Source organism: Pholis gunnellus, assembly GCF_910591455.1.
Source record: "Pholis gunnellus genome assembly, chromosome: 20".
NCBI lineage: Eukaryota > Metazoa > Chordata > Actinopteri > Perciformes > Pholidae > Pholis > Pholis gunnellus.
In genome coordinates, this window is record NC_136547.1 from 3,956,542 (window position 1) to 3,978,137 (window position 21,596).

Here is a 21,596-nt window from a genome sequence, read left to right on the forward strand (position 1 = left end):
AAGAGGAAGAAAGCAGAAGATAAGGACGAGTTACATCGATAGATAGCATCGGTGTGAGTGTTGCATCAAACAGTGCGTCTGTGTGAGGGTGTTGGTTTGTTTCCATGACGAGTCCTCTCCTCTCTTTGTTCACACGGCTCGTTATCGCCACACATTCTCTAAAGATCATGTCCTCTGTCATGTTTCTGGAGATTTGTTTTATCTATTTTTTGTAACTGTCCAAATAAACCTTTTTTTACAGAAGTTTTTACATTTTTACAGCAGGAAAATAAACGGTGTAAACGTTTAAATTAATGCCTGAATTCCATTTAGCTGCTTCAGTTTCAGGTCCTGGTGTTGTATTGAACGCAGCCATAATAATACTATTAGTAACAATATGACAATTAAATGCCTGCTGAGAAGAAATACCTGAATCGTAGTCGGACTCAGCAACATGCTGAAGTGGATTTATTGATCCCTGTTTGGTTACTTGTGCTCATTTGTTTTGCTCAAAGCAGTGACTTTCTCATATATAACGTTCATAAACGAGTGTGTTTATAAATGGGAAGTTATTGTGAAACAGCATAAAAAAGTTAAACTGTGACTCACAATCATTTCAGCAACAATGATTATAACAACTTTTTTTTACATGCATATATATATATATATATATGTATGTGTGTGTGTGTGTGTGTGTGTGTGTGTGTGTGTGTGTGTGTGTGTGTGTGTGTGTGTATTGTTTCTTTTAAACTCGCCGCGTTACGTGTGTTCCCGCGAGATGTGAGCAACAGCGCCCCCTATGTTTGTGTGTGTAAAAGCAACGGGACGTACCGAGGAAATACTCCGTGGCTAACGATAGCAAGGTACACAAATAGGGATTTAATTCACTCTGGCTCTTCGCTGACACTCTGGGGGGCTGCAGGAGGACATAAGAATTAAAAACATACTTTGGGATAAACCAACCTCCACGGGTTTCCGGCTACATTCCCACCGAGACGAGCGGAGAAGAACGAGAGACTCCCGCTAATCCCGAGAAGAGGGTGACGTGGCCTGCTTTTCTAGCCGCTTTCCGGTGCACCTCGGGCGGCCAGCACTGTTACTCGAGCCCGGTGCTTCTGCTGGTTCTTTTTTATTTACCCCAACAAGAAGCGTCGGAGGTTTAAAATCAGTTTTGTTTCAATAACCAGGTTGTAGTTTATTTATATCCACGCCGACGTGCTGCTGTGGGTATTTCTCGCACCAAAAGGAGCATTTTGAAGCCGCTGCGGCCTGTTTTTGTTGTTTTTTTTTGAGCCGCCTTCACAACAACTCCTCCGGAACAATAACACAACCATAACGAGCCTGATGGGGCCGCACGGCGGAGCCTCGGGGCGAGATAATAACACGCGCATTGTGTGACACACCGCCTCTGGACCGACGTGAAGCATGCACGTGGACTATGGAAGTATCAGGAGGAAGTACCACCACTTTGTCACGAAAGCCCCGGTTTGAATGTCGGAGTTTCTGCTGGTTTTTTAAATAAGGGTTGTATGGGAACCGAGCCGAACCGAACCGGATGAACCAACAGGTGGATTGGACGTGTTTGGGGATGAATAACCTCGATTGCTCCACGCGCAGGCTGCTGTATATGTTAAATCTACGCACGTGGAACATCTCCATCTAATGCGCTCGTCAAAGCCACCAGACTCCATTGATAAAAACAGTGATTTTACGGGACACGGGGGGAGTCGCCGGTCCGCCTTTGTTTTGTTGTGTGTTGTGTGTTGACTTTGCGGAGATGAACCCGGTGAACGCGACGTCCCTCTACGTGTCTGCGAGCCGCTCGGTGCTGCAGTGCGACCCGCGAGACCCCCGGAGCCTCGCGGAGCTCTGCAAGCTGCTGCCGTTCTTCCGCCAGTCGGTGTCCTGCTTGGTCTGCGGTAAGTGCGCGCGCGTGTGTGTGTGTGTGTGTGTGTGTGTGTGTTTTATTATTATTATTTACATGTGATGGAATACGTGTGTAACGGGACTGTTTGGTAACGTGCGTTGTTGACAGCTGAGCTGGCAGTGGGAGCGAAGCTTTAAATAATGCTGCTTTCAAGTACAGTCGGAAATATTTCAATCGGCACTATAATAATAATAATAATAACTTTATTTATAGAGCAGCTTTAAAGGACAAAAACAGAAAGCTCAGTGAGACAGTTAATACGATCAAAATAAACTAAGAAATGAAGAAAGTAAAAAAAATAATTTAGCAAAATCAACAAAAAAAACAAAAATTAAACAAAACAGTTTACCTAATTTATAGTTTATTTTACAACAATAACCACATGACATAAATACAAAAATATATATGTTGACACTAGTATATATTGCGCTTAATACTACTCTGTTTACCTCGTAAAATATCTGCATACTTCTTCCACTACCGTGTTGATGAACTCTGAACAGCGCAGTGAACGCACCACGGTTGTCAGCACCACCCACCGTGACACACCCCCCTCTGGGTGCTGTGTGGCAGCATCGGGGCCTTTCTCCTGTTAAATAAACCTCATCTTTGATTTATGTCGCTGGAGAGTTTAATGCATTGTTGTCACTGCTCATGCATGATGCAGTCGGTGCTCCTCAGCTGTAGTGGATGCACAGGAGAGCAGCTCCTGAGGTAAAGGAGGTGTTTGTGTTGCAGCTTTACTACACTCCCTGAAAGCATCTCAGCGTGCAGGTAATAAACCACATAAAAGCACTCCGCACACCGTGGTCAATATAGATGTTCTGCAGTGATGCAGGGTTTTATCAGACAGGCAGTGCAGAGTGTGTACCGTCGGTTGTTTCTCATGAATGGACCTCCATGCCCCCCCCCCCCCCCCCCCCCCCCCCCTCTCTCTGCAGCTGCACTCCCTAGTGAGCAGCATCGTTAAGGAAGCTGCTCTCAAAGAGCGGTTGTCATCCAGTCTGGCAAGTTGCCGAAGCACCGCTGTGGTTTACAAGAACACCACAGAGGAGGACGTTTGTAAATCCTAAATGTCGACTGTTTTTAAAGCCGGGGCCGTCGTGGGCTTTGGACTCTTTGCCACATTTGTTGGTTAGATAACAATTCTCTAGACGTCAAGCTGTGTTGCTTTAATCTGGTTCCTGTGAATGAATCATCAGTGTGAGCGTTTGTGTTCCTGTGAGATGTGAGATTTCTTCTTCTTCTCTTCAGGTAACCTGCTGCAGGACCCCATCGCTCCCACCGACTCGTCATGCCAGCACTACGTCTGTCGAGGCTGTAAGGGTCAGAGGATGCAGCTGAAGCCGTCCTGCAGTTGGTGTAAGGACTATTCCCGCTTTGAGGAGAACAGACAGCTCTCCCTGCTCGTCCACTGTTACAGGAAGCTGTGTGTGTACATCACCCAGTCGCCGCTCGCCCCGCACATAGCCAGCGCCGCCGGAGACTCGCCGGAGCTCCAGGCCGTCCTCAACGAGGGCCTTACGTTGGCCGAGAGCGAGCCGGAGGCCGAGGACGTTTCGGACTCGGCCTGCGCTCTGCAGACGGCCTCCACCTCCGACGTGGTCCAACCCGACGAAGCTCCGCCCACGAAGGAGCTCAAGGCGGAGGAACCGAGCCCCGTCGGCATCAACGGGCTGCACGATTGTAACGGCCTGCTCAGTTCTGACGCTCTGCAACACATCACCGTAGAAACAGGAGGAGGTGTCACCAAGCAGGAGAGCTTTTCGGAGGAGGTCCCGGTGTGTGTGAGCATCACGGGGACGGGGGAGGCGGGGCTTTGTGACATCAGCTCTTTCGGGGATGACTTGAAACATGGCGGGGGCCCGTTGTTGTTGAGCGTTGAGGAGGTGCTCAGGACTCTGGAGACGGACGCCGACCCTGATCCCACCCCCCAGCTCAACGGACCTCACTGTCTCCCTGACTCCTCCCGCCTCTTCCCCTCCCTCCCCCGAGGGAACAGCCCTCGCCCCCTCCAGCCTCACCCCCAGCCCTCCACGCTCGTCCCCCACGCCCCCCCTCGGTACCACCGCAAGCGCTCCCGCTCAGAGAGCGACAGCGAGATGCTGCAGCCCCTCCCCATCTCCACCCTCTTGCGAGGGCCCCCCCTCGGTGCCAACAGCTCCCCCCACCACCCTAACCCCGGGGCCACCACCAAGCAGGAGCCTAAGTTCTCTGCGGCCACGTCCCACCCCCACCTGGCCCCAGTGCCCAACGGCGGCCCCCCCAAGGTGTGCAAGACTGTCCTCGTCTCCAACAAGGCGCTGAAAAAGACTGTGGAGCACCACGGGGGTCCCAAGAAGGCGTACGCCAAGGCCCGGCAAGGGGCCCCCAAGCCCCGCACACAACCCCGAGACAGAATGCCCCCACACCCCCACGCTCACCCCATGACGCACCCACCCAGCCCCTCCAAGCCGCTGTATAAGAAGCCTGTGGAGAAGAAGGGCTGCAAGTGTGGCCGAGCCACACAGAACCCGTCGGTGTTGACCTGCAGGGGGCAGCGCTGCCCCTGCTACTCCAACCGCAAGGTGAGAACGCCCAGCCTCCTGTGGGAGCTACAGCAGACATCCCATAGTGTCTACAAATATTGAAACACACACTCATAAACAACATACATGTTGTTGTGATTGAGTGCTCAGCACAGCTCAGAGCCCACAGCGATGTGCTGCCGGTGTTTGGACATGCATCCATCTTAATGGCTGAGCAGCGCAGACATACTAACTAAGTGGGTTTCCTCCCGCGGGCGCATTGCGTTTAACGATGCTGGAGTTTGTTTACACTGCGCTGGAGTTTTATGACTAACTCGTTTCTGTGGGAGGATGAAATACTGTCGACGTCGTCGTACAGAGCTTTGGCTATTAGTGAAGTCAGACCTCTACGCAGTCGCTCTGAAACGTTTAAATACCGCAGCCTCCCACACACGCACACACACACTAACATGTGCAACATTAAAGCTACAAATGACACCGTGAATGTCTGTTTGTTACAGATATAAGTTATTGTAACAAACTTTTTCACGAAAAAAGACATTTTTACTGACTGAGCTTTCAACCATATCACACAGTCCTCCTCAGCAGATGTGTTTTACTCATGTGAGAGAACTCAAGCATGACTTTAGTGCACAATAAGTTATAATGACATACATAAATCAATATAATGACATACATAAATCGTACATAAATCAAGTTGAATTTCTTTGATAATTTGTTTTATAAAAATTGGAAAACAATTGAATCTCCTCTCCTCTCACCTCTTCTCCTCCTCTCCCCTCCTCTCTCCTCCCCTCCTCTCCCCTCTCCTCTCCTCTCCTCTCCTCTCCCCTCCTCTCCTCCTCTCCCCTCCTCCCCTCATCTCCTCTCCTCTCCCCTCTCCCCTCCCCTCCCTTCTCTCCCCTCATCTCTCCTCCTCCCCTCCTCTCTCCTCTCCCCTCCTCTCCTTCTCTCTCCCCTCATCTCTCCTCCTCTCTCCTCTCCTCTCCTCTCCCCTCCTCTCCTCTCCTTCTCTCTCCCCTCATCTCTCCTCTCCTCTCCTCTCCTCTCCTTCTCTCTCCCCTCCTCTCTCCTCTCCTCCCGATGTTGTTATTGATTGTTGTTTTTTCTCAGGCGTGTCTGGACTGTATCTGCCGCGGCTGCCAGAACTCCTACATGGCCAACGGAGAGAAGAAGCTGGAGGCCTTCGCTGTGCCGGAGAAAGCTCTGGAACAGACTCGCCTCACGCTGGGAATCAACCTCACCAGTATCGCCGCGGCGGCCCTCCGTAGCCCGGCAACCAGCTCCCCCGGCAACACCCTTCTCAACGTCACCACGGCTACGGGGGCGCCCGTCACGGCCGCCTTCCTGTCGGGGGCGGGGCATGACGGCAGGGGCTTCGACGAGTCACTGGAGATGAGGTTCGACTGCTGAGGTCTCGCCTCCGGTCACTCGTTAACGCACATTCCCCCGACAGCTGGGCGTTCTCCCGCTGGGGCGTTCTCCCGCTGGGGCGTTCTCCCGCTGGGGCGTTCTCCCGCTGGGGCGTTCTCCCGCTGGGGCGTTCTCCCTCTGGGGCGTTCTCCCTCTGGGGCGTTCTCCCTCTGGGGCGTTCTCCCTCTGGGGCGTTCTCCATAGTGGCGTCCTCCAATTGGGCATCCTCCAGCTGGGTGTTCTCCAACTTTACGTTTGGGGCCGGAGCCAGAACAAGGCAGCTACAGTGATGGTCGCCCGAAAACTGCGGCGACTTGCGGTCGTGCATTCAGACTCTGTGTGTAAGAGAAGAAGAAGAGGAAGAAGAGGAAGAAGAGGAGATGTAGCGTTACTGTTTGTTCAGGAGGTTCTGTTTCTTTATGTTTTCTTCTCTACTTTGGGTCGTGTGTGTGTGTGTGTGTGTGTGTGTGTGTGTGTGTGTGTGTGTGTGTGTGTGTGTGTGTGTGTGTGTGTGTGTGTGTGTGTGTGTGTGTGTGTGAGGGGAAGACATCTTCATCATCAAAGACTGGTGTAATTTATATGAAAGGAACTTTTTGTACGTGGACGGTTTCCATTGAAGAAGACATTTTATGATATATTTTATAAGTTACATGAAAACAGAAACAATGGAGGATGATGTGGGGGGGGGGGGGGGGGGGGGCACCTGCATTCAACCAGAATATATTTCCTCACAGGTAAAAGAAGATAGATTGTATGTTGTCATTTCTGCTAAAATATAACTGATAAAAAACCTTTTTTAATATCTTTCGCTGTGATTTTAACACCAGCAGCCTGATGTTTCAGTTCTGTCTGTTGAATGTTGTGTAAACTGTGTGAGATATCGACAGACACCGCACTAAACGTTACTTCACAGTTAAAATGGTGATTTTTGGAGTTCTTGTGTTCTGCTCTGTGTCGGGGACTCTGGTTGACTGCAGGCTCCTCGTGCTGCGTTGTTTGGAAGCTACACACATGCTGCTAAATACCACAGAGGACTCCAGAAGGGTTCCTCGTCTTTTGTTCCGTTTGTTTTATTTGTTATTTTTTTAACATCGTCAGTATTTATTGGTCATCTCCTGACGCAGGCGTCCGTGTATCTGCCTGTCGGACTGTTTCTGTCTCCTTCTTCGTGTTAGTCTCAGAACGTTGTTTGTGTGTGTGTGCGCGTGTGTGTGTGTGTGCGTTCTCCCTCGGGGCATTTAAAGACCTGTAATATATCTGTAACATATTTCCACAAAAAAGAAAGAAAATCAAAAACTAACTGAAGTGTTTGTGTGATTATTTTCATGCTTCAGACAGACACTAGAGGGCAGGATTGTTCCATCTTCATGTCTCATAAACCATAAAGAGGGCTCTGATTCTGACCTTATCTCAGTTTCCAACTTCGTTCATCTGTTTTATGCCATTTAAATGAGGATTTAATCTAAATTAGAGCCAATAAAGAGAACAGTGGAGTGGATTAAAGACTGATCTGATGCTCCTGCTGCTTTGCTCTCTGGATCTTTTGGCAGATCGCAGCTCTAAAATGTTACACCGTCCTTCATTCATCAGATGTTTTCATGCTTTCTCGTCTTCATCAGAGTGTCTGAGGTTGTCTTTACAGAACGTAATGCTCTTCCTCTTGGATACAGACACACAAGGAGTACTTCTGTGTTTTAAAGGGTTCACACGATGAGTTTTATTTCATGTTTATTTACATTCACATCTAGTTTATCAGGTTTAGTTTCATTGACTAAAAGCTGATTAGAGTGCAGTCTCTCTTTTCTTTATTTTAATGTCTTTCAGGTGTTGGAGGCGGAGCTTACTGCAGGTGGATGTGTTTCCGGTTGGTGCAGAAGGAGGCGGAGCTTGTATGAAGGTACTGAACTTCGCCTACATCAGCGTGTAAAGTTTCATTCATCAGGAGCTCCTTCTGTTAGACTGCTGTCACATGTCAGTCCTGGTCGGTTCATGTGCGACAGTGAAAAATAGTTTCATCTGTCATGAGCTTCAGGTTTTCACTATTTGAGTGCAAAGTTGAATTATTTTGCATGTTTAAAATGGAGAAAAATAATAAATTCACAGATCATCGGTTCATAATAATGCAAATCTAGAAATACGGCAGTATTTTTAATCAGCGTCTCAATCACCATTGTGTTGATGGAAAGTGACTTAACAGACATTTATGCAAATAAAAGTCAGATTGTTACTTTAAACATCCACCTCACAGTTTGTGCATTCATATGAAGGATGGAACCGCAACTAACGATTATTTTCATTATCTTATGATCTGCAGATTATTTTATAAATGTCAGAAAAATGTGACAAATGTCCATCCTAGTTCCTCAAAGTACAAGATGTCTTTAAATGTCTTGTTATTGTCTGAAGATATTTGTTTTGTGGCTGAAAACAGCATTTTCTGCATTAAAAATGACTGAAACGATGAATCGATTATAAAAATAGCAGATTGTTTTTCTATGGATCGACTGATCTCCCCGTTATCGTTGTGGATGCAAACAAATAAAAAAAAAAACATTTGATGAAAGTTTATACATTCAAACAACAAATTAAGAACGTCTTGAGTGTTGTGATATTTACATAAGTGCTGCATTCATGTCATATTGGAAAAAGGAGAACTTAAAACTTGAAAATTGAAACTGGACATCCAAAAAGACTTCTGACTGAATTTAAAGGAGCTTTAACTCGGGGTTCATTCTTGACCTGGAAAATGGTAGTTTGACTTCTGGAGCTTTCGGCCACGTCGCATGGCTTTCATCAGCCGTTGGCGCTTGCTCAGTTGTTTTTTTTATTCCTTCTATTGTTACTCCATCCGCTGACGAAGGTCACCGGAGGAATCTAGTAATCAGACATGAAATTAAGGAGTATTTATAAATTCAAGAATGAACTCAGTCGGTCAAACATCTGATGCTTTGGGTTTAAATGTCCTTGAGCGTCGATGGATTCGCTTCAGTGTTCATTACAAACCGCTACAGAAAGAAACGGAAAACACATTTCTGCTGTTTGGATGCCGACGTGCGTGATCGTTTTCAAGGTTACAGCTAATCCAACGTGACATGAATACCCGAGAATTACCACCGTTCAGGGAACGCTTGAATGCACCATTTGGAGTTAACGTTGAGACGAAGGAGCCAACAGCAGCCGAGGAGCTGCTGCCAACAACAACACGAAGCCTGATTTGTGGTTTTTTAAATGGTTCTGTAAAACTCGTGAAGGAAAAAGGTGGTGATTTTACACCATTAATCTTTCAACATGGCCGTCACCTAACTAATGTTAGAAGCACATGATCAGAGAATTGGTTCAGAAGTTCATTGAGCGACCCAGAGTTTGTAGGCTTATTAGAAAAATAGAAACACAAAATATCGCACAATATTTACATCTTTACACACATTCAGGGACTCAGATATTCACTAATGTTCAGCTGATACCAAGCTAATGCAAACAATTCTTTGAGGCAGACCTTAGTTTTTCAGGCATTTAGACATCAAACCTGACAAAAAAAAGTAAAATGTTTGAAAAACTAGTGAGCATGTTGACTTTGAACATAGCAATATAGTTGGTATAGACTGAAGAAGTGGACGTAATCATTGGTCACCCATTGGTGTGAGGACTGTCGTTTTGAAGCATTGAGTTGCAATTTTGGACGCCACCATCTTGGTTTTTCGCCTTCGGTTTTGCCATCTTTTTTATTTCACCGTTTTCTGGGGGGGGTCTCTGGCTGTTGCTGTCTTGCCGTCAACATGATAGTTTTTGGTCGTCGAAATCTTGGTTTTTGTCAGTCAACGTTTAGTCTTTTGTTCGGCCATTTACTAAATGAACATCATGCTGTATTGAAGAAGACTTGAAACTAGAGATTGAGACAATAAACTCATGTTTACAATGTTTACTGAGGTAATAAATCAAGAGAGAAGTAGAGTAATTTTCTCATAGACTTCTATACAACCAGAGGAGTCGCCCCCTGGTGGACACTAGAGAGAATGCAGCTTTTTTAGAGACTTCCGCTTTGGTTTCACTCAGCAGAACCGGAGGTTGCCGCCTGCAGTTGGCGTTGGCGCTTGGGTCATTTTGCTTTTTTATGTGCGTAACTGCTTCAAAGATTCACTGGGAAAAAAGCCAGTAATGAATCAAGCGTCAGTGGAATATCAACAGCGAATGACACCGGAATTCAACCATGGTGGTCAAGAAAAGAAAATCTGTTACTTTTAAAAACGTTCTGCCTTAAAGAAATGTTTGTACAACGGAAACTGTAATCCGTTGAGTCCCAGCTCCATTAACATACACTCAAAAACAAATATCTGTTGATTGATTAGCCCTAAACATCCACATCAGTCTCTTCTCCAATCACGAAGCGTCAAATCCGCTTCAGTTTGTGACCCTGAAAAAAGAAAGACGGACTTCCCCGTGACTCCCTGTAGCAGTTTTTCGTTTGAGTTCATTTTTAGGGGAAGTCAAGCGGCTGCGACATTGTTTTTTTTTTTTAGACTAGCTGATGAGAAACGCCCCAAAGAAGCTGCTCTTCTCGTCCATGTCCACGGCGGAGGCGTTGGTCACCGTGACAAACAGCCGGTCTCCGGCGCTGAGCGGGAACAAACCGCCCTGGTGGGCGGAGTACAGAGAAAACTCGGAGCCCCGGGACCAGCAGGAGGTCCGGCTCGTCTTCATCAGCAGGATGGGAACCGGGTAGGAGCTTACCTGGCGGGAGAAAAGGGACAGGTGAGTGAGAGGTGGTGGAGGGCGTGAGGCGTTCAAAGACAGTCTTCGAAAAACTGCTTCACCAACTAAGGAGTTCTCCTCTCTACAGCCGATTGATCAGCAACATTGTTGGATCGTTTACGGTCAAAACTAACGGCCTTTACAAACACAGTCGGGGTTAATTCATTCGCACATTCATATTTTTTTGAACACTTGTTTTTATCATAAATACTTTCTTGAATATTATGCAGCAACAAAGCGACATAGTGAGTTTGATTTCTGAGCATAAAGGCATCAACCAATCAGGTTGAGCAGAACAGACATATTCAAAACAAACACTATAGTTTACAACAACAACAACAACATGGAGGCTACTTGTTCCAAACCAAGATAGCAAACTTTATGACTCCTTAAAGATGAACAGATCCACTCCTTCTGTTCTTCCCTTTCACAATAAAAGCCCCAGACATATACACTGTAACTGTTCACCAAAGTGAACTAAAATTCACTCATTTCTCTAAAAGGAAACTGGATGAAACGTCTTCCAGTAGCTTTAAGCTACACAACGCTGCTCTGGCTCAATAGTCTGTCCTCTCGTATGTGTGAATCTACTCAAACCTTTTATTGGAAAAGTTCTGCAACTGTTGCAAAATTGACATCGCTGCCGGTATGATTATTTTTAGGCCTTCAGAACAAATCTGATCTTTGATTAATAATAACATTCTTGACCAATGCTTTTACTTTGGTAAATCTAGCATTGGTTCCAAGAGTTCACCTCTTGCAGCTCAATAATAAATTCTCCGTCCTTTAGATCCATAACTCTTGATTACGAGCGGTTGAGAGATAGACGACTGCTTCAGTCCTAATACCTGGACCTCTCGCTTCCTTTATGAAAACATCACATTTGGTCTTCGTTTAAATTCCTTGACGACACATCTGTGATCCAAATGTAAAGGAAATGCAAAGCGCGTTGATTTGATTTCCAACATTCTTTAAGACACAAACCCAAAGATGTTACATTATGAACATGAACTGTTCGATTCACAGTTGCAGCAGCTTTCAATTCGTGGCCTTTTAAAGTATCACAACGTCGAGTAGATCTGCTTTTATGGGACAAAGCTGATTGTGCTTCAAAGTCCACAACATGAAGTCACTCCTACGTTGTGAATCGGTGCCACAAAAACTAAGAGATTGGAATTTAACTGGCAGACGGTCAAGTCGCATAAATACGACGTCGTCCACGGTTCTAATCTAGCCGGAGACGTTCATTCCACACAAGTCGTCTCACTGTCTCCTGTCCGTCTCTGGTTTGGTGTCAAATGAAGACCAAATTAATCTAACCAGGAAGGGACGTGAAGGAGTTTACCGAACAAGCTTGTGATTTGAAAAGCTTGGCGGTAAAATCAAAGGAAGGCTTTTTAATTTGAACTAATTTACCATCAGAGCTGAGATCGGGTCTTGACATCTTGACACTCTCGGTAACCAAACTTACTCATTAGAAATGGAAAATATAAGCCTATTAATAAATAAATACAAGTAACAAAAACATAAAACAATTTTTTTTTAAATGTTATCCTTTAACTTTATTGTCATTTCCCGCCGGCGATCGTCGATCTCGAGTGACGCCGATCGGTCGATATGAAAATAGAAACGCTCAGAGGTAGAACATATCCACGAGGAAAAGTTTAGTTCAGATATTTATTAAATCAACAAAACAAGCGAACCAGACGAGTTAAAAATCAGCAAAATGACCGATGACGGAGTTTTAAAGTCTCCTCACCTTTTTATAGACGTACTGCAGCAGAGGTCTCCCTCTGTCCTCCTCACCCTCCTCACCCTCCTCTCCCTCCAGGGAGGGGGTGTGTCTGAAGTACGTCTGGGCGTAGACGTAGTAGAGGCCAGGCAGCGGCACCACCAGCTCCCCGTCCACCAGCTGGACGTCCTGCAGGAAGGCCAGACCCTTCTGCCCCTCCCACCACGAGATCTTCTGGCCCTGAACTCTTCGCCCGGCCGAGGCTGGAGCTGTGGAACAAACACACGAACCAGACGGTGAGGATCTCTCATGAAAGATGGTTCACACCAAGAAAAGATTTCTATGTGTTTAATGGATTAATTATTACATTTAAATAAAATGTCTTGAATATAGGACCTCTAGTCTCGACTTTATATATTCATGTGTGATGAAATAGATGCAAATTAATTCAAATTAAAATACTGATTTATGCCAAAATCATGAGGTTTTGTCACAAGTCAAACTTGTGACATTTACTAAGTCTAAATTATGACTTTATTATGAGAAATTCTTGTCATTTTGATTTGCAAAAACATTTATTTAACTACATAACATTTATAAATAACCATACCTAGCTGTACCATCAGTACTTTTTCATCTGTTAGATTTGAAGGAACACATGTGAGAAAATGTGCTTTTCCTTGGAAAAGAAATCTCTTTGATAAAAACAGAAATGTCATTTTCTTGGCTACATGTTAAATGTAGTCTGGTGCAGGCTCATCCAAAGTCTAGTAGCAAAGACATTTTGTTCTGCTCCACTCTCGATCCCCTCCCACCGACCATCAATCACTCGCACAGTTAAAACCGGCCTGCATCCATTAGTAAATGGAGACGCTCACCTCCAGCCTCTCGCTCCAGTTTGGGCACAAAGCTGCCGGTGACGTGGGCGGCGACTTTGGGGTGAGGCGAAGCCCTGTCGACCATCACGAGTGAGGGCAGCACCCGAGACACCTCGTCTGAGGGGGGGGAGGGGGGGATGGGACGCAAAGACAGGAGTGAAAACAGGTAACGTCAGAAATAGAAGCACCACAGAAGGTCGGTTTAGTTTTCTCACCTCTGACGACCGATGAGATCTGCTTCTGGTAACGCTGAGACAGAGACTGCAGGTGGACAAGCAGGAAGACATTCATTAAAAGCCGTAAAACGAACTGAACTCTCACCTACAAATGAAATAAACAGACCTGACGCAGCTCATTCAGCACCCAGCAGCCTCTTGTTTGACATGAACCATGAACCCAAAGCCGCTGACATGACGTTCAGGTCGGTAACGGATACACACACACACACACACACACACACACACACACACACACACACACACACACACACACACACACACACACACACACACACACACACACACACACACACACACACCACACACACACTTCCTTGTGTTTTTACGTTCCTTTGCCCAATTGGCTCAAAAAAGATGCAAAGACTGCCAAACTGATAAACGATTTTCTGAGCCGTAGTGAACTCTGGAGCGTGTTTATTTCAGTTTTCCTATAATGTGACGTGTTGATTATAATACATAGCTTGTGTGGAGGGAGAGTTGTTTTGTAGAGGTTAATGATTCCTTTTAAAAGCTTCAGTAATATCTGGGGGAGAGGCAGAGGAGACCCTGCAGTCAGTCAGCGCGAAGCAGAATTTATGGGTGAAAGACGCCTTCAATGCCTCTCAGACAGTTATTGTCTCTTGAAGTTTGCAAGACTTCATCCTGAAGGAGCTCTCAGGATGAAATTCAAAGGAAGACCTGCAGCTTTCTATATGGGACACTTCTCTGTGGAGTTCATACATCTGCCCCCAAAATACATGCGAGGTGCTGAATGAAAGAAAGAAAAATAGATTCAATCGAATCCACATGTGGCTGAATGTGGTGCCCCGTATTCCTCCTGACACAGAGGACGAGCACACGTTTGAATCATGGTTATTTATAATAATACACATCTTACCTCCCATGTGTGATCACACTGAAAGTTTTCTATGAAATATGTTTGAGTTTATTACCAGCAGGAAGCAAGATCACCAAATGTAATGTTCAGCTTCACGGGAGCCTGAAATGTGCTTTCACTCTGCGCCAGAAGAAGAAACCGGTGTGGCTCAAACTGCATCATGTTTATGTTCTGAACTCAATTTAATCTGCGTCAGCCGAGTCAGAAAATACCTTCAAGAGAGTGTGTGTGTGTGTGTGTGTGTGTGTGTGTGTGTGCGCGCACAGGTGAACACATTCCTGTGCTGATTAAACCTCACAGGATCACATCTCAGCTATGAAGGAGCTCATTGTGCGTCTGCAGACGGTGATTTGGATCATTTCAGCATTTTTCTTCTGCTGCTAACGTTCAGAGAACGGCAGAACAGGAAGCTCAGGATAATACTAATTATTTGAGAATAATATTACAAAATAATAATGATAATAATATTTTGGTAATAATGATTATCAGTCCTTTATATCTACTCAGGGAGCAGGAGGCGGAGTCCGCCATGCTGCACCGCCGTGTTCCTACAGAAGCCCAGAACGGACAAACCAAATGTTCACGTTGTCACGTTACCTGAAGGCCACCGTAGTTCTCTACGCGCTGGTGAAACTGTGATAACGTGAGACGCTGAGAACAAAACCGTGGGAACAGCAGCCGCCGTCTGACTTCTGTTGCTCCTAAAGTAGTGTTATTATGGTCTGGATGACCCCTGAGCTCACGTTACCGCAGGAAAGGGAGGAGTGAGCGGACAGATATTCTGTAGTTTGTTTTATCTGGAACTACGCCGCTAGATGACACTAAATTCTACACACTGTCCCTTTAAAGACGCAAATAGAGTTATTTTTTAAAATCAAACAAACAGGAGGAAACAGAGCATTTGTCGGGGACTATTTTCAGCGGCGGATTAACCCACATCCAGTGATTTGCATGTGGGATTGATTTAAGATAAACTACAATGTGTGTGTTGGTGGTGATGAGGGAATGCTTTTAAAGGAGCACGTGTTAGTGGACACATTCACTGTCTTTTCATGGGATTTATTATGAATAATAAAAACAATCAGTTATTAAGCTCCTGCTCCGAACACATCCTCCCGCTGTACAGTAAAGTCTGAACTCCTATGCTGTCAACAAGGAGAACTTGTGTGATGCAATAACATATGTTATTGATTATGCACAAGAATCTAAAATGATTGGAAATAGGATTAAAGGGGAAACTCCACCCGTTCTGTATCAAAGTAGTGAAGTCGGATAACTCATCACGTCAAATACTCACATTTAAGAAACTATTTTTGCTTTAAAAAACGAGTGAAACAATAGTTTAGTTGCCAAATAATCTTCTGTCACAAATGAACTAATTGTTTAAACTCTACGGTGAATATTTGTCACACTGAAGTCTTCAAAACAGAATTAAACCTTCGACTCAAACGTGACCATCGGACTGTAATAATAACGACAATGAGCTCAAAACTGATTTTCATTTGCTTGGTTGGCCTTTCTGCAGCTGAAGCGGGGGGGGCGATTGGTAACACTCTGAACTCCAGTGGGTGGGGAGTTTTTGATCCACAGCTGGTGGTGGAAAAAAACCTTTAGCTTTGAAAAAGCAGAAATCTCAGCATCTGGCCAAATAATCATAATCAACAAATACTGATACAGTATGTGAAGGTCTCTGTGGGCTGTGAGGCGGTGACGTCATGCAGATGGAGAGCCACAATTACAATCACGTTTTTTTACTTTCTGGACGCGTGGGGTCAGTGGATTTTTTGGAGGTTTTTTGAGGGGTCAGCGTTACCTTCTCAATGAGCAGGTGGAGCTGCTGAGTGACCTGCCAGCACGGGTCTCCGCGGACCGCCGTGATGCTCTGCAGGTCGCCGCCCGTCAGGCAGGAAACGCTGCTCCTGGCGAACGTCTCCTTCATCTGCAACAAGAATAACAGAAAATGTTAAGAAAGAGCATCAAACAACGAGGACGAACGTGTGTTTTGATTTCTCTGATTTTCTTTTTATGGACATGAAGCACCTTTTACACTTTCACTGTCACCTGAGTCATCATGCTGAACCTGAGTCAACATGATTTCTTGGCATGTATCCCTGTTTTGTCATGTTTAGGTTTCATTTCCTCCTGTATTCCTGCGCATCTCATCTGGGTTAATGAGTCATTCCTGTAAACACACACTGACAGTGGAGCTGGACGGAATCCAGAGGACTCACCAAAACAAGCAGAGTGAGTCCAACACACGCACGCGCACACACACACACACACACACACACACACACACACACACACACACACACACACACACACACACTGAAAGGTCTTCCTGATAATCACAGCTAATCATAAAGAAGCTGCTACCTCTGCTGCTTTACTTCCTCGTCCTCCTCCTCTGCGTGTTTTGCGAATGCAGAGAAAAGAAACGTGCGTGATTTCATGAAGCAAAACCTGTCTTAACTGTGAAAGCATGATATGTGGCCTGCATTGCATTGTGCAAAAACGAAAACGAGTAAGAAATGAGATGTTTCCTGGACTGTTTGTGCTCTGGAGCGCTGCAACAGAACCAACGCGCATAAAAAACGAGTTCCCTGAAAAGTGTAAAACAATCATTTACACGCTTAAGTTTGTAGAAATGACAGTGAGATGTTAAAGATCAATAAAAAAGTCTAGTTTATTTATAGCTGCGTTTACAAGCCGAACACCTCGCGGGGTGCGCACTGCGTGGCGATGCGTAAAAGCGCCCGCGCGTCTCCGCTCCGCTTTTTGTTAAAGTCCTTACCGAGTTGAGAGCCGTAGTGAAGTGCAGCACGGTGATGGTGACGACCACGGTCTGCAGCAGGACCGCCAGCAGCAGAAGCACCCCGAGCTTCGGACCGGAGCCCGTCATAACGACAGACCGCCGTCCGGTACCCGACCAGCGCCGCGAGGTCCCACTGTGCCGTCCTTTAAGACTTCCAGAACAAGAACAATGGCAGAGGGCTGACTCCTTCACTTGTACCCTCCCCGTCCCTTGCAAGCAGGAGGAGGAGGAGGAGGCGGGGACAACAAGGGCCTTTTTCCCTCTTTGAATTTCTCCTGGAGAGATTATTGTTTTATTTCTGCGCTGTAAAAACACAGATAGCCTCTTTAGTTTATTGTGAAGCTTCATATCTGAGCAGCAGATCTCTGGACTGAACTTCACTGTGAGAAAAACACATTTTTACACGAGATAACAATGAATGAGTGGCACAGCATGCATGACTTTTATTAACGATGTTATGCCGTTTATACTTTTAAGTGACTTTTAATACATCTCTGTGACATAAATTCATATTGTCTGCCTCTCTGAAGAGACAGATTCAGGGTTTATCACTGAGAGGACTCTTCTCGGGGAAACCCATAAATTAAGCTTTTCTTCAAAGGCTTTGGCTTATTTGCTGTATGCTGACTCAGACCACATGTATCTAAGCTGTCAAGTTGTTTAGATAAAAACAAGTCTGACATTCCTGGCATTTCTTTTTTACCTCCAGATCTCCACCTTTATCTAATTCTGTGCATCCAAAAAGGTTTCTGAGGGCACAGATATGTCAGAGAGCGCTTATATGAGAATATAATCATCTTTGTGTTCATATGAGTGATGGGAGGTGTGAATCACGTCTTATTAATGTGATATATATGTTTGGACAGACATCCAATGATGAGATTCTTGGAAGCTTTTATCTAAAACACGATGCTTCTCTTTCACTCAACGTTGCTGCCACCGCGTTGAAGGATAAAATGTGATAACGATGCAAAACAAATATTTGAGGTTAGATGACGAAAGTCAAAACACAATTCTTCACAGTTGTCTCACAGCGTTGACCCGTCAAAATAAGATGGAAAACAGTTTTCTTACTGACTGACATAAAACTTGTCTAGAATTAAAATATGCTTTTTGTAAAACATGAAGCATGTTAAATTGACAATTTCCTTCAGGCCTTTATTTATTTAATTTTTTTATAAAATGTAAAATGCCACATGGTTTAAAAATCTGGAGGTTCAGATGGAACAAACGCCATTAAATTATATACCGATATAAACCCTGAGACCATTTTACACCACGATATCTCACGTTTTAATCATTCATTGAAGTCAATGTTTTAAATCATGAACATTGAAGTTGACACATAAAGTTGGAGCAGATCTGAATTATGGTAGTAATAATTTGCATCAATGGGATGAAACAATGTGAGTTTAAATGGTTTGATTAACTGAAAGCAGGTTATTTTATCCATAAACAGGCTCTCAATTGATTTGTCTTGCAACAATATCTTGATATATTATTTGCGATGGAGACACTAAAACAACTTTTACACAATGTCGGAGTGTAACGTGCAGCCGTCGCGCATGTTATGGACGCATTGTTGTGCGGCGAGGCGGGCTGAGCCTATAAATGGATCCTGGTCCCGTTTGGCTCACTCCTGCATCTGCAACATCTGGCCTCAATCTGGGTCCTACACCCCCCCCCCTCCAGGGAGATGCTCTCCGCTTAGGTTTCACTCTGCAGCGCCTGCAAGGTCCTGCTGGGGGTAACGGAGACTGTGAACCGTGTGTGTGTGTGTGTGTGTGTGTGTGTGTGTGTGTGTGTGTGTGTGTGTGTGTGAGGAAGAGAACAGAGGGCATCCTCGGTACAAGCCGGAGACAGACATAAATATCATGAAAAAACCTCAAAATATATCTTTGCCGTCTGATGACGAGCTTTTTTTGTCCAGAAGTCTCCGCAACGTGATCAGAGTTCCGTAGTCCCCACAATGTTCTCAAGACGGGCCTCAAATGCACACACACACACACTTGAGTGTATTTCTGAACGGCGGCCAAGTTTTTGATAGGGATACGAAGACGAGAACTTACCGACTCCCCCACAAAGTCGACTCCCACCTAAACTGTCTCCCTCTGCCCTCACTCTCCCTCTTTCTCTCCTTTTCCTGTCTTTTCACATTTCATCTCCCCCCGTTGACAATAAGTACGCACAGTATCTCTAAAATCGTGTTGTAAAAGGTTTACAATGTACATATAGTAATGCAGAAAGTAAGAATCATCATTTTTCATGGGGCTTTGGCAACAACACTGGGAATCCGGCACAGCTGGATCCCAGGTGCTTCGCGATGTGGACTTAAGACGTTTCTCTGTGGTTGTTTATTTAAATACAAACAAATAATAAATAGCACCTCATGTGTTGATAGCCTCGCTGACTAACACGCTAAGTTGTTTATGTGGAAGACGAGTTGGAAGCTCGTGTGGACTTTAATAGATCTGACTCTGACGAACAGTTTGGGTGCTTTTTGGAGACAGGTGGTGCGTTGAGTAAGCACTGCGTTCAAGGCTGCGAGTCGCTTTTGATTTAGCTGTTGTTTAAAAAACTTGTTTAATGATGTAAAAGTTATGTGGTGGAGCGCAGGCAGCCAAGAGGGCTTCATTAAGGTTCAAATGCTGATGAGGCAATACATCCAAATCAAAGGCAAAGATCACGATTACGACGGGTACGTGTGTCTATTTAAATGTGTATTACGTGTACAAATGTGTTTACACAGTCACATTATGACAAACAGCAGTTTGTTATTATAAACATTATCTGTTCAAACTAACCGGTTTAAATTTGAATGCTGCTCTTCCACATCATGGAATGGCAGGTGGAGTGAGGAGCCCCTAAAGCAGGGGTGTCAAACTCATTGTCGCTCTGGGGCCACATCAGCATCATGGTTGCCCCCAAAGGGCCGGTTGTCGGCGGGGGGGGGGGGGGGGGGGGGTGGGTGGTGCTGCTCCTTCTTCGTCGGCGGGGAGGGGGGCTGCTGCTGCTGCTGCTGCCACATACGCTGGTGGAGGTGTGCGCGGCGCGTGCGGATCGGGGAGGAGCTCCGCCGTGCGCGATACAACGGATATTTGTAAATTGTCCGACTTTTACATTTTTTTTTTTGCTGGCGGATTCGCGGGCCACATAAAATGACGTGGCGGGCCGGATCCGGCCCGCGGGCCGTATGTTTGACACCCCTGCCCTAAAGCATCCCCTGCTTTATGGTCTGTTTGACTCTAAATGGACCATCATTTACTAAATGAACATCACACTGTATTGAAGAAGACTTGAAACTAGAGATTGAGACCATAAACTCATGTTTACAATGTTTACTGAGGTAATAAATCAAGAGAGAAGTAGTCATTTTCTCATAGACTTCTATACAACCAGAGGAGTCGCCCCCTGGTGGACACTAGAGAGAATGCAGCTTTAACACACGAAGCATTGAACTCAGTTCATAAGCTGCTTGTGGTTTATTAAGGGAACAGTGACTACAGGTGTGCATGTTTTTATAAATCAGAATATATCTTTTGGTGCACGTCGTTTCAGAGATTTTCAACGTTTAGTGTAGATCCTACGCGCAGTTTAATAAATGAGGCAACAGGTACCAAGAGCGAGTCGAGTCAAACCAGGCAGTGGAAATCTTTCTTTCTCTGAGTGCTTACCAAGGAAAACACCCTCTTAACACACCCAACACACACTCACACACACACACACACACACACACACACACACACACACACACACACACACACACACACACACACACACACACACACACTCAGGAAGGGAGAGGTGGGACAACCGAGGCGGCCAATGGGCCCGCCACAAACCTCAGAGCCGACCAATAAGCAAACAGGAAACCTTTGGGGGCTTTCCAACGTTTCCAAACTTTTTATTTTTGGCTCCACTTGCTTTTTTTGTCAGATTTCTTTTTTGGAGGTGTGTGTGTGTGTGTGTGTGTGTGTGTGTGTGTGAGAGAGAGAACAGAAGACAGGATTTAGTTTATTTGTGGTTTTGAATCACTTTTATTATGTCTTGCTTGGATTACATTTAGATGTTTCCCTGAGAGATGTGAATAAACTCCAATATAGATGTTTTGTTTCTTCTTTTAATGTTAACTTGTCTACCTACCTGTGTACCTACCTGTGTACCTACCTGTGTACCTACTTGTGTACCTACCTGTGTACCTACTTGTGTACCTACCTGTGTACCTACCTGTGTACCTACCTGTCTACCTACCTGTGTACCTACCTGTGTACCTACCTGTGTACCTACCTGTTTACCTACCTGTATACCTACCTGTGTACCTACCTGTATACCTACCTGTGTACCTACCTGTGTACCTGGAGGGAGGAGCGGTCAGTGTTGATGACTGGGAGACTCTCTAGATTTAGAGTCTTTTGCAGCTCGTGCTGCTACTTTCATTGCAGAAGATTTGGCCACTCTG

General features: G+C 45.4%; 2 protein-coding genes across 2 annotated transcripts; one reads left to right on the plus strand and one right to left on the minus strand.

Annotated features, from left to right (window-relative positions):
• The first annotated feature begins 821 nt into the window (after positions 1–821).
• LOC306711955 (E3 ubiquitin-protein ligase MSL2-like) lies at positions 822–7,112 on the plus strand. The gene is made up of 3 exons (XM_079181044.1): positions 822–1,898; positions 3,161–4,473; positions 5,548–7,112. The coding sequence occupies exons 1-3, from the start codon at positions 1,757–1,759 to the stop codon at positions 5,845–5,847; spliced, it is 1,755 nt and encodes a 584-aa protein (XP_079037170.1). The 5' UTR covers positions 822–1,756; the 3' UTR covers positions 5,848–7,112.
• Positions 7,113–7,551: 439 nt separating this feature from the next.
• On the minus strand, positions 7,552–17,292 carry tnfsf10 (TNF superfamily member 10). Its single transcript, XM_079181787.1, has 6 exons — positions 17,117–17,292; positions 16,136–16,261; positions 13,422–13,467; positions 13,207–13,323; positions 12,356–12,597; positions 7,552–10,575 (listed from the first exon to the last, which is right to left on the minus strand). Exons 1-6 carry the CDS (start codon positions 17,222–17,224, stop codon positions 10,366–10,368), a joined length of 849 nt encoding a protein of 282 aa, XP_079037913.1. The 5' UTR covers positions 17,225–17,292; the 3' UTR covers positions 7,552–10,365.
• Positions 17,293–21,596: the final 4,304 nt, after the last annotated feature.